The sequence below is a fragment of the Pantherophis guttatus genome, chromosome 4 (genome assembly GCF_059756535.1).
Source record: "Pantherophis guttatus breed Tessera chromosome 4, ASM5975653v1, whole genome shotgun sequence".
NCBI classification, from domain to species: Eukaryota; Metazoa; Chordata; class Lepidosauria; order Squamata; family Colubridae; genus Pantherophis; species Pantherophis guttatus.
Genome location: NC_142066.1, coordinates 5650081 through 5661465, shown reverse-complemented (window position 1 = coordinate 5661465; position 11385 = coordinate 5650081). Strand labels below are relative to the sequence as shown.

General features: G+C 49.0%; 1 protein-coding gene across 4 annotated transcripts in view; it reads right to left on the bottom strand.

Moving 5' to 3' along the window:
- Positions 1-3097: 3097 nt before the first annotated feature.
- The window catches only part of SLC7A7 (solute carrier family 7 member 7), a 36566-nt gene continuing 28278 nt past the window's right edge, over positions 3098-11385 (bottom strand). For all 4 annotated transcript variants that reach the window (XM_087891719.1, XM_087891718.1, XM_087891720.1 and 1 more), the window contains 6 exons: positions 11129-11252; positions 8682-8785; positions 6451-6547; positions 5293-5442; positions 4232-4415; positions 3098-3354 (listed from right to left, as the gene is read on the bottom strand). In XM_087891719.1, coding sequence (XP_087747845.1) covers positions 3278-3354; positions 4232-4415; positions 5293-5442; positions 6451-6547; positions 8682-8785; positions 11129-11252 — 736 coding nt within the window. In that variant the 3' untranslated portion in view covers positions 3098-3277. The remainder of the gene's footprint in view (positions 3355-4231; positions 4416-5292; positions 5443-6450; positions 6548-8681; positions 8786-11128; positions 11253-11385) is intronic.

Here is an 11385-nt window from a genome sequence, read left to right as displayed (position 1 = left end):
GATCCAAATGGCTCTTTGAGTGTTTAAGGTTGCAGGCCCCTGCTTTGGACCAAAATGTAGAAGTGGGTCTCACAGTGTCCCCCTTTCTAGCATGGTGCATTTAATTACTCCAACTAGGTCAGTGATGGCTAACCACGTGCCAGGAGGGGGGGGCGGGGAGGGTCGCGCGCGCATGTGCCCACGCGCATGTGTGCGCAACCCCCTTCCCCCCCTCCCCCCGCTGCTGGCACATGATGGATTGGTAGGCCCGTTTTTCTTTCTTACCTGGTTTCAGATCCTCTCTGTGTATCTGGGAACAGCGAAAACAGCCTTTCCCACTCCCTTGGAGGCCCTACGGAGGCTGAAAAAGCCCATTTCCCAACTCCCGGTGGGACAGGAAGTGACATTTTTTGCTGTCCCCAGCCTCCAGAACCTCTCTAAGAGAGAGACTCTAGGAGCCTCTCTAGGAGTCTCTGGAGGCTGGGGACAGGAAAAAACGTCACTTCCTGTCCCACCGGGAGTGGGGAAATGGGCCCTTTGAGCCTCCGTAGGGCCTCCAAGGGAGTGGGAAAGGCTGTTTTCGCCGTTCCCAGATACAGAGAGGATCTGGAGCCAGGTAAGAAAAAAAAACGGACCTTCCCCACCCCACCCCAGGCCCTCCAGAGGCAGGAAACAGCCTGTTTCCCTACTTCTGGTGGGCCCAGAAGGCCCGAAAATCAGCTGGCCTGCCCGCACATGCGCCCCAAAGCTGAGCTGGCGTGCCCACTAATATGGCTCTGTGTGCCACCTGTGGCACGCGTGCCATAGGTTCGCCATCACGGAACTAGGTAATGCCATCAGTGCTAGAAGGGAGTGGGGTTTGTGGAGTGGAAGAGAAGAAGGGGGGAAGGAAGGAAGACCGTGGGGTCCTTGGTGCTAGAATGGAGGGAGGTATGTGGATGGGAGGAGGAGGAGGACTATGGAGTTAGTGGTAGGTTTCACTTACCTTTGCTACCGGTTCACGCTCGCGCAGAGCATAATTTGATGACGTCAAGGCAGGTGGGCGGAGCTTCTCACCGCCGCTACCAGTTTGCCTGAACCGGGGCAAACCGGTAACAACCCTCCACTGCATGGAGTCCTTGGTGCCCTATGAGCTTGCTTGTTTTCTTGCAGACGTTTCTTGACCTAACTAGATAACATCATCAATGCTAGAAGGGAGGGAGGTATGTGGAGTGGAAGAGAAGGAGGAGAAAGGGGAGAAGAAAGAGGAGAACTGTGGGGTCCTTGGTGCTTTCTGAGCTTGTTTTGTTGTTGTTGTTGTTTATTTGTTTTGCAGCTGTTCCTTTACCCAACTAGTCCTTACTACGATAGGGCTGATGATGTTACCTACTTTGGGTCATGAAACGTCTGCAAGAAAACAGGGAGCACCAAGGACCCCCTCACTCGGGTCAACCCTGAGCTACAAATACTCTCCTTTATAGTTACTACACCCAGTTTTAATTGCTAGTCTCTTGCACCGTGATCTGTCCCCGTACCCACACACACACAAAAACAGCCAGCCGAGGGTTAAGGAAACACTTTGGAACGCACCCAGGTCTTATCTCCCACTTGGCAGCGATAGACACACCGTCTGCCAAATGCCTTTATTTTCACAAACAGAAAGATAAGGTACTTAACGTGCAAAAAGTCCAAGCAGAAATAATATTTCTCTCCGCAGTTCCGGATGAGGCTTTAGTGACTATCCAAGGTTTACTTTTGTTCGTCACAAGGATCACTGACCACTACCCTCTATTATATAGTCTCTGGGGTGTGGTCCAGTGACTCAGTTCTAATCCCTAGCACGCCTCCTAAGGTGCTGCAATCGTTTATCACGCCTTCGGAGGCGTGCGTCCAGGAATGATGTTTCTTCGTCACTCTGATCCGAGCCACCTGTCTCCCTGCTAATCTCCTCTCCCTCGGCCGGCACCTGAGACAATGCCAGAGGGGAGGGGCCTGGAGAGGGAGGCCTGGCTGACTCCTCTTCCTCATGCTCGGAGCTTTCTTCCTCCACACCGGGTAGAAACTTCGCAATGGTTCAGAACCCGTTCTAGATGTGATCAGAGCTTACTTGTGGGTACTTTGGACTCAGGACTTCAACCCCGGACATTTTCCATGTTTAACAACACTTAATTTTTCATTTTTAAAAACACTGCCTTACAATCTCCCGTAGTCCTCGGTTTACGACCGCAAGGGAGCCTGACATTTCTGTTGTAAAGGGAGACGTTTTGTCAAGTGAGTTTTGGCCCCGTTTTACGGACATCTCTTGCCACAGTCGCCCAGTGAGTCACGGCAGTTGTTAAGTGAGTAACACGGTTGTGAAGTGAATCCATTGACTTTGCCTGTCAGAAGGTCCCATGACCCCAGGATACGGCGACGGTCATAAAACGAGTCGGATGCCAAGCCTCTGAATTTTGATCCCGTGACCACGGGGATGCCGCAACGGTCGTAAGTGTGGAGAAAAGGTCCTAAATCACATTTTTCAGTGCTCTTGTAACTTCCAATGGTCACTACAGGAACTGTCGTAATTTCGAGGACTTCTTGTACATTCAGGAAGGAAGAAAAAAACCCGGAGCGTGCGGGTGAATATACGGCGAGAGAAATGAGGGGAAAAAAGAGGTTTAATAGGAGTAGTCTACAATCGCTTAGGGTCCTCCAGATGTTTTGCATCGTAGCTTCCCGTGAACGTCAGGATCTGAACCAGTGGTGAAATCCAAATTTTTTTACTACTGGTTCTGTGGGTGTGGCTTGGTGGGCGTGGCGTGGCTTGGAGGGCATGGCAGGGGAAGGATGCTGCAAAATCCCCATTCCCTCCCCACTCCTGGGGGAAGGATATTGCAAAATCTCCATTCCCACCCCACTCGGGGGCCAGCCAGAGGTGGTATTTGCCAGTTCTCCCAACTACTCAAGATTTCCGCTATCGGTTCTCCAAACTGCTCAAAATTTCCGCTACCGGTTTTCCAGAACCTGCTGGATTTCACCCCTGATCTGAACATCTGGAAAATAGATGGTTTAAAAAAAATAAAATGGCAAAAAAGGGAGCCAAAACTATATTGGGAGAATTGTGACAAAAAATGACAGAGACGTTGCATCCCAAAGACCATTTTTTAAATAATTAAAAGAAATTTAATGTGGAGCGCTGAGCATATATATATATATATATATATATCCCTGTCGTAAGTATAGTACTCTCAACAAAGTCTCAAATAATAAATTAGAAAGAGTCCATGGGAAGGGATTGACGGGAGAAGCCGGCCTCTCTTTCGGATGGTCACCTCTTGCATCACTGAGATTTGATTTCAGGATCCATCTCCGTCAGGACAGACAGAGACACTAACTGGATAATCCGGGTCACACGGGCTGGGAAGAAAAAGAAGATCGGTCAGCATTCGGGCAGGAAAGGTGGTGAAGAATAATTCAGTTAAGAAAAAGATACAGAGTTGGAAATGTAAATGTCAGCGCTGCAACGCTGGCATAGAGAGCAGAGGAGAGAGAGATAAGCTCTGAACTTTTGCCTGCTAAATCCCTTTGAAGTCGGGTTGTCGTGGAAATGAGGGGGGGAGACATTCCTGGGAAATGACGGGGAAAAGAAGTCTGAAGAATGACTTGGAAGATAGCCAATGAGAAGCAGAGATTTGGGGATCGGAAAGGGAAGGATTGGGGGGCAAAAGGTCAGTCTTGTCCGCATCGAGTCATGATCCGGTGGCTGTGCTCAATTAAAGAAAAGATTTCCTTAAAGATTGGCAGTTTGGAAATTCATTTATTTTGAGATAGCATCGAAGTCTGACAGTAAAGATCATTTATGGTGGCCGTGTGATAGCAATACATGGGTGAAAATGCTACCGGTTCGGTCTGGTTCGCCCGAACTGGTAATAAATAATGCTACTGGTTCACCGAACTGGTAGTTAAAAAAAGTAAAAAAAAAAAGTTCTGAAGATCACCTGAGCGATGTGTGATCGTCGGAACTTTTTTTTTTTTTACTTTTTAAAACATTTTTAATGACCGGTTCCGGAGAACTGGTAGTAAAAAAAATGCTTAAAAAGTTAAAAAAAAAAAAAAAAGTTCCGACGATCGCTTAGCTGATCGTCGGACCTTTTTTTTTTTTACTTTTTAAGCATTTTTAATGACCGGTCCCGGAGAATTTTTGCAGCTTCTTCTCCTTGTGGGTCTTTTGGGGGTTTTACCATCGAAATGGAGACATTAGAAATCCCTGCGGTAGATACTCCGATTCACTCACCTGTCACTCGCCGTAAGCAGTTTGGTCTCTTCTGGTCTGGGACCCGTACCACCAGGAAGTAAACCGGAAGTCCAGATGCCGCGATGGCAATGCCGATGGCCGAATTGATGGGGTCGGTGTAGAGCGGTACAGCCACCAGGAAGATGGTGCAGAGGCAGAAGATGATGGGGAAAACGATGGTCAACTAAAGGAAACAGAAGCGAGAATTGGTTGAAGTCTCCGGTTGCCGCAGAATTTATATAACACCACCCATCACACTCTCGTACCAAATTTCAGGCTCACTGCAGTGATAGAGCACCAAGAACCTCTGTGGGGAAGATGTGCCACCGATGAATTGTTCTCATTGTCAAGAAATTAGCTCTTCGTCTAATTTCGGAATGGGATAATTAGCCATGCCCAACTGGTCACAGTCAACTTGCCGTGGCCAATTCAGCACAACCAGCTTGTCATGGTCAACTCACTGCGGCCAACTCGGCAAAAACCAACTTGCCACAGTCAACTCACCGTGGCCAATTCGCCATGGCCAACTCAGCACAACCAACTTGCCACAGTCAACTCGCCGTGGCCAATTCGCCATGGCCAACTCAGCACAACCAACTTGCCACAGTTAACTCACTGTGGCCAACTCGCCGTGGCCAACTCAGCACAACCAACTTGCCAGGGTCAACTCGCCATGACTAATTCACGTGGCCAACTCAACACAACCAGCTTGCCATGGTCAACTCGCCGTGGCCCAGTGACTCGTATTTACGACGGTTGCAGCCGGGGTCAGGTGATCGCCATTGGTAACCTTCCCAGCCAGCTTCCGACAACGGGGGGGGAGGGGAAGGATTCGCCTAATGACTGTGTGATTCGCTTCGCAACTGCAGCAACTCGCTTAGCAACCGTGGCAAAAAAAAGTCATAAAATGGGGGGAAATTCACTTTGATTGGTAATGGAAATTTTGGCGTCACCCCATTGGGGTCATAAGTCAAGGACAACCTGTATAGTTAGCATTGCCACTGTAACAGTGTTCTGTGACAATGGAGGTTTTATATATTACACGGCTAACAACCCTCTACCTTGAGTGGACGTTCCCTAGATGGTTCCTTCCAGCGAAGATACAGTTGTCCTGCGATGGACAGGCCCACAAAGAACCAGTAGCTGAAGCTGTAGTAGTTGATGAGTTGAAAGATGTCTTCCACGCAAAGATAAATTAGAGCCATGGCTCCCTGCAAAGGACAGACACCAGAAGGAAAGCCAAATTCAACAGGATTAGCAGAATATAATCTTGGTTTTTCCAATAAAACATCTACAAACGAGTCAAGTAATAACTAGACGTCAGCAACGGGTTTGTTAAAAACAGATTGTGCCAAACCAATCTTATTTCAGGCTTCAACATAGTGACTAAATTAGTAGACCAGCGAAATGCTGTGAACATAGTATACTTAGACTTCAGTAAGGCATTCGACAAGGTAGACCACAACCTACTTCTTGGTAAGCTAGAAAAAAGTGGGACAGACAGCATCTGTCAGGGTTCTGTTGTGGTCCACCAGCAGCCTGCGGAGCTGGCAGTGGAGTCGGACAGTGAGGAGGCTGGGGAGGACAATGGGCCAGTCCTGGAGTCAGGGAAAGGCCAGGACGAGGCAGAGATGGGGCCAAGGCCATCTGGGAGTGATGCGCGGACCCCGGACCCTCCAGAGACGGATAGCAGAGAGGCAGAGGAACAGGAGGAGCCTGTTCCTAGTGCACGCATGCGAAGAGCTGCCAGAAGGCAAGAGCAGCTAAAGGGCCTGGTGGCTCAGCAGACTAAAAGCATTGTGATTAACACCAGCTGTCTGCAATTACTGTAAGTTCGAATCTCACCAGGCTCAAGATTGACTCAGCCTTCCATCCTTTCTAAGGTAGGTAAAATGAGGACCCAGTTTGTGGGGGCAATAAGCTGACTTTGTATAAATATACAAAAGTATGAAGGCTATTGCTTAACGCATTGTAAGCCACCCTGAGTCTCTGGAGAAGGAGGGCATATAAATCAAATAAAAAAATAAAAAAATAAAGCAAAAAGGACGACTCAGGAGTAAGACCAGGAGATGATCGGCCCCTCCCATAAAAGAGCAGCAACTGCTCTTGGGCTCTTTGTAGGAAAGCAAAGTTGCTACATTTGTTTCATGTTGGCGTCTCTTGTTTCTGAACTTCATGGGGTTTTGCCAAGAAAAGCCTTTGGCAGGGCTAGGACTCACATTAAAAAGCAGGGCTGGCACAGGGGTGAACCGTTCCACGTGGATCATGCAGATGGCATCGGGCAGGTGTCCTTCCCGGGAGCCAACGAAAAACAATCTGTCGAGAAAGAATGAATGAGGGTCTTAAGTTGCCTTGCTGATCCTCAAGGCCAATTCGGAAGGCTTCAGGGTTGACAGCATCACCATGCCGTAAGCCAGCACTGAAGGAGATCAAGAGCGGGTCGAAAAGAGGAAGGCAAGGCTCTAGATAGCTCTATTCATAAGCCAAGCAAATACTGCAGGCAGAAATCCATTCGATTTCGGGGTATTTCGACACTCCTTGGCAGAACGGTAGGATCAGAAAGCAGCCCCTCACCCAAGATCCAACGCAGGAAGAAAGCCATTAGTCAATAATAGGAATTGCCTAACACCGTTTCAGAAAAACAAGCCTCTTCACTGCACCGACCCCCAGACCAACCCAAACTTCAAAGTCAAAGGAACCTGGGAGCTCAGATAAACAATAAGCCAGAGGTTGACCAGATTAGCTCAGACAAACACCTAGGATCGTGATGGCGAACCTATGGCACGCGTGCCACAGGTGGCAAGCGGAGCCATATTGGTGGGCACGCGAGCATTACCCTAGCTCAGCTCCAGCACACATTCGTGCACCAGCCAGCTAATTTTCCAGCCTTCCGGGACCACCAGAAGTCGGGAAACAGGCTGCTTCCAGCCTCCAGGGGGTGGAGAGGCCATTTTCACCCTCCCCAGGCTCCTAGAAAGCCTCTGGAGCCTGGGGAGGGCAAAAAATGGAACTTCCGGTCACACTGGAAGTCGGGAAATGGGCCATTCTGGCTTCCGGAGGGCCCTCCAGGGGGATGGGGAAGGCGATTTTCACCCTCCCCAGGCTCCAAGAAAACCTCTGGAGACTGGGGAGGGCAAAACAATGGGCCTACCGGGCCATCACATGCCAAAAGCGGGAAGAGCACGGGGGGGGTCACGTGCGCATGCGTGGTGGGGGCAAGGCACATTGAATTATGGGTGTGGCCACGTGTGTGCGACCCCCCCCCCACGCTCCCCCCCGGCTTTTGGCACGCGACGGCAAAAAGATTAGTCATCACTGACCTAGGATTTGCATTTCCTCTTTTGCCTATAGAGCCAGCTATGACCCCTCCGTGATCCCCATAGGAATCTGACAACAGCCAACAGAATATTAAAGGACATGCTCTTGCACAGGAACAGGTAGCTCAAACGCAAAGCCCAAGGAAGTGTAGAAAGGTAGCACCCACCCTTCTCCTAGAAGAATGAAATATTCTAGGAAATACCGTGTTTCCCTGAAAATAAGACCCTGTCTTATTTTTTTTATTTTTTTTTAACCCTGAAATAAGCGCTTGGCCTTATTGCCATGCGCTCACACCCGATTGGGCTTATTATCAGGGGATGTCTTATTTTGGGGGAAACAGGGTATTAAAAAGGCAAAATATTTCCCCTAAAAGAGAAATTAAAAACCTTAAAGGAAACAGGAAGAAAAGACCCCAGCGCCCTGCCCCCAGCAGATATTTTGGTGCCAGTCTATCTATAAAACAGAAGACCTCAGCTCCAGGATGATGGGATTATCCTTCAGGGCAAAACCATTCAGCCTTCATTGCATCACCCAGCAAGATTCAACCAAGCCTGGGACACAGACAACCTACAACAATGATGGCTAACCGTTTCAGCACCGAGTGCCAAAACTGGAGCATGCATGCCGGAGCACGAGAACCTGGAAGAGAGCAGCTGTCCGGCGTGCATGCGCATGACGGAATCTGGAAGAATGGCGCGTGTGCCCACAGAGGCGGCTCTGCATGGCACCTCTGCCACGCGTGCCATAGGTCCGCCATCACAGGCCTAAAAAGTTAGCTAACACTCCCCCACCCCCTGGGAGTCTGACAGCCAGTGTCTTTCTCCCCACTTGGATCTGAACCCAGATGGGCATTTCTTCCAACAGGAAGTATAAAAACCCACCCACTCGCAACTCCATTTGAGTTCAGCTGACCCAGAATCACACGTGGTTCTGCTTCGTCAATAAAGAGAACTTTTCTTTCCAATCAGCCTCCAGCCTCCATTTTGTCTCCAGTGGCTTTCTCCCGGCTTGGAACGGGAGCTGGATTTTCCTTCCAACACATGCCTGCCCTCCGCTCACACAAAGCTTCACACGTGTCCATTTCTCCCGCGGCCCGGTTTCGAACAAGCCGCGCGGCTCAGTAGTGGTTTACCTGGAAGCAGCGAGAATGGAAGCATTAAGGCCTCCAAAGCAGGACAGGGCCACAGCAAGGGGGATGGTCCAACTCATCACTCCAAAAACTTGATCGCCAAAAGTCTAACGGGGGGAAAAAAAGGAGATTTCTTCTATAAACTGGTGGCCCTGACCTCATGCCAGAGCAGGAGCGGACGATTATGGCCGCTTTACGATCTGTGGACTTCAACTCCCAGAATTCCTTGGCTGGTTCAGGAATTCTGGGAGGTTTTTTTTTTTTTATATAATTTGATTTATATGCCGCCCTTCTCCGGAGACTCAGGGCGGCTTACAGTGCATTAAGCAATAGCCTTCATACTTTTGTATATTTATACAAAATCAACTTATTGCCCCCACAAACTGGGTCCTCAATTTACCTACCTTAGAAAGGATGGAAGGCTGAGTCAACCTTGAGCCTGGTTAGATTTGAATTTACAGTAATTTATTTATTTATTTATTTATTTGATTTGATTTCTATACCGCCCTACTCCCGAAGGACTCAGGGCAGTGCACAGCCAAACAATAAAATACATACATACAAAATTTAAAAGTGGAATTAAAATCAAATTAAATAGTTTTGGCCCAAATTAAAACCCCAATCAATTTAAAACCAATTTTAAAATTTGAATATATAAAATACTAAAAAATATTAAAAATTTAAAAATCTTTTATAAAAGAGGGAGAAAATTAGGCCAGGCCCGCCTGGTGAAATAAAAAGGTCTTTAAGGCACGGCGGAAGCCGTGAGATACGATCCAGTAGGAAGTGAGGATTTCCCACCTCTATTATCAGACTCCAGTTCCCATAAACCACAGCATTCTAGCTCAGCATTGTTGGAACATTTCACCATTTTCTGTCACCGTTATTGCAGAGACGTTATCAAAATGTTTTTGGGGGCATAATGAATTTATCGCCAGAATACCTGGATTGAAGGGTTTTTAAGAAGGGTTCCTCCCCCTCCGATTCCTTGGAATTCAGTCATTTTACGGAGAAAAAAAATAATTCAAGGCAACCTTGGCCCTTTTAAGATCTGTGGACTTCAACTCCCAGAATTCCCCAGCCAGCCATGCTCTATGCCAAGACTAAGCAAGTCATTTAGTCATCATCTTCATTTAACGGCCCCATAATCCCTTGCGGGGTGGAGTCTGGGCAACTGAATGGAGCTAGCAAGAGTGTTTTAATGGCCGGATGCCTTTCCTGTTGCCAATGTGGAGTTTTGTTCAGCAGATATATATTCTCATTGTGCTCAGAGAGAGAAATATTCGCCTCTTCCTAGGATCGAACTCACAGCCTCCTGATTGGGAGGCGAGAGGCTCCACCTCTAGGCCACCGCACCACTCCAAGCACATCATTTAATGGCATTGCACCATCTGCGATCCCCTAAGTTAAATGACTGCTTAAAGCAAATCTCTCCAACCTCGGCCACTTAAAGACCCGTGGACTTCAACTCCCAGAATTCCCCAGCCAGCCAAACTCTATGACAAGACTAAGCGCGTCATTTAATGGCATCGTACAATATGTGATTTTTTCTCTCTCTCTCTCTCTTTTAATGACCCCGTAATCCCTTGCATCGGGGTGGAGTCAGAACAATTGAATGGAGCTGACTGTTTACTGGCCGGATGCCCTTCCTGTTGCCAATGCGGAGTTCGCAGCAGATATATTCTCTTTGTGTCCAGAGAGAGAAATATCTGCCTCTACTTAGGATCGAACTCCCAGCCTCCTGATTGTGAGGCGAGAGCTCTGCCTCTAGGCCATCGCACCACTCATCGTACAGTATGCGATCCCCTAAAATGACTGTTTAAAGCAGGTGTTGTCCAACCTTGGCCATTGTAAAACCTGTGGACTTCAATTCCCAGAATTCCCAGCTGGCTGGAGAATTCTGGGACTTGAAGTCCACAAGTCTTAAAGTGGCCAAGGTTGAACAACCATGCTTTAGGGCAGTGATGGCTAACCTTTTTGCCGTCGCGTGCCAAAAGCGTGGGGAGCGTGGGGGGGGGTCACGCACACATGCCCACACCCATAATTCAATGCCCCCCCCACGCATGCACGCATGACCTCCCCGCACTCCCCCCCGCTTTTGGCACATGATGGCTGGGTGGGAATGGAAGGCCTGTTTTTCACTCTCTCCAGGCTCCGGAGCCTTTCTAGGAGCCTGGGGAGGGCGAAAACGGCCTTCCCCACCCCCTCGGAGGCTCTCCAGAGGCCAGAAACAGCCTCTTTGCCGAATTCTGGTGGGGCAGGAAGGCCCGAAAATCAGCTGGCTGGCACACACATGCGTGCCAGAGCTGAGCTAGGGCAACGCTCGCGGGCCGACCGATATGGCTCCAACATGCCACTTGTGGCACGCGTGCCATAGGTTCGCCATCACGGCTTTTAGGGACAATTCCACTGATCCGTTTCCACGAATGGGACGAGATGCGCTTACTAACCACAGCCACGGCATCGCTCGACAGGATCTCCATCTGGCTCAGGACCGTGTAGTAGGCCACGTTGGTCATGATGTAGATCACCGTGACGATCGGCATGGATATCCCAATGGAGAGGGGAAGGTTCCTACGGAGTGACGGGAAAGAGAATATTGTCACGTTCGGTGTCTCTGCCGCGGCCAGTCATACGTGCGGTGACTTGGCGGCCATCCGCTTTAGAAGAGTCCAGGCTAGGAGAGACAGCTTGAAAAACTAAATTT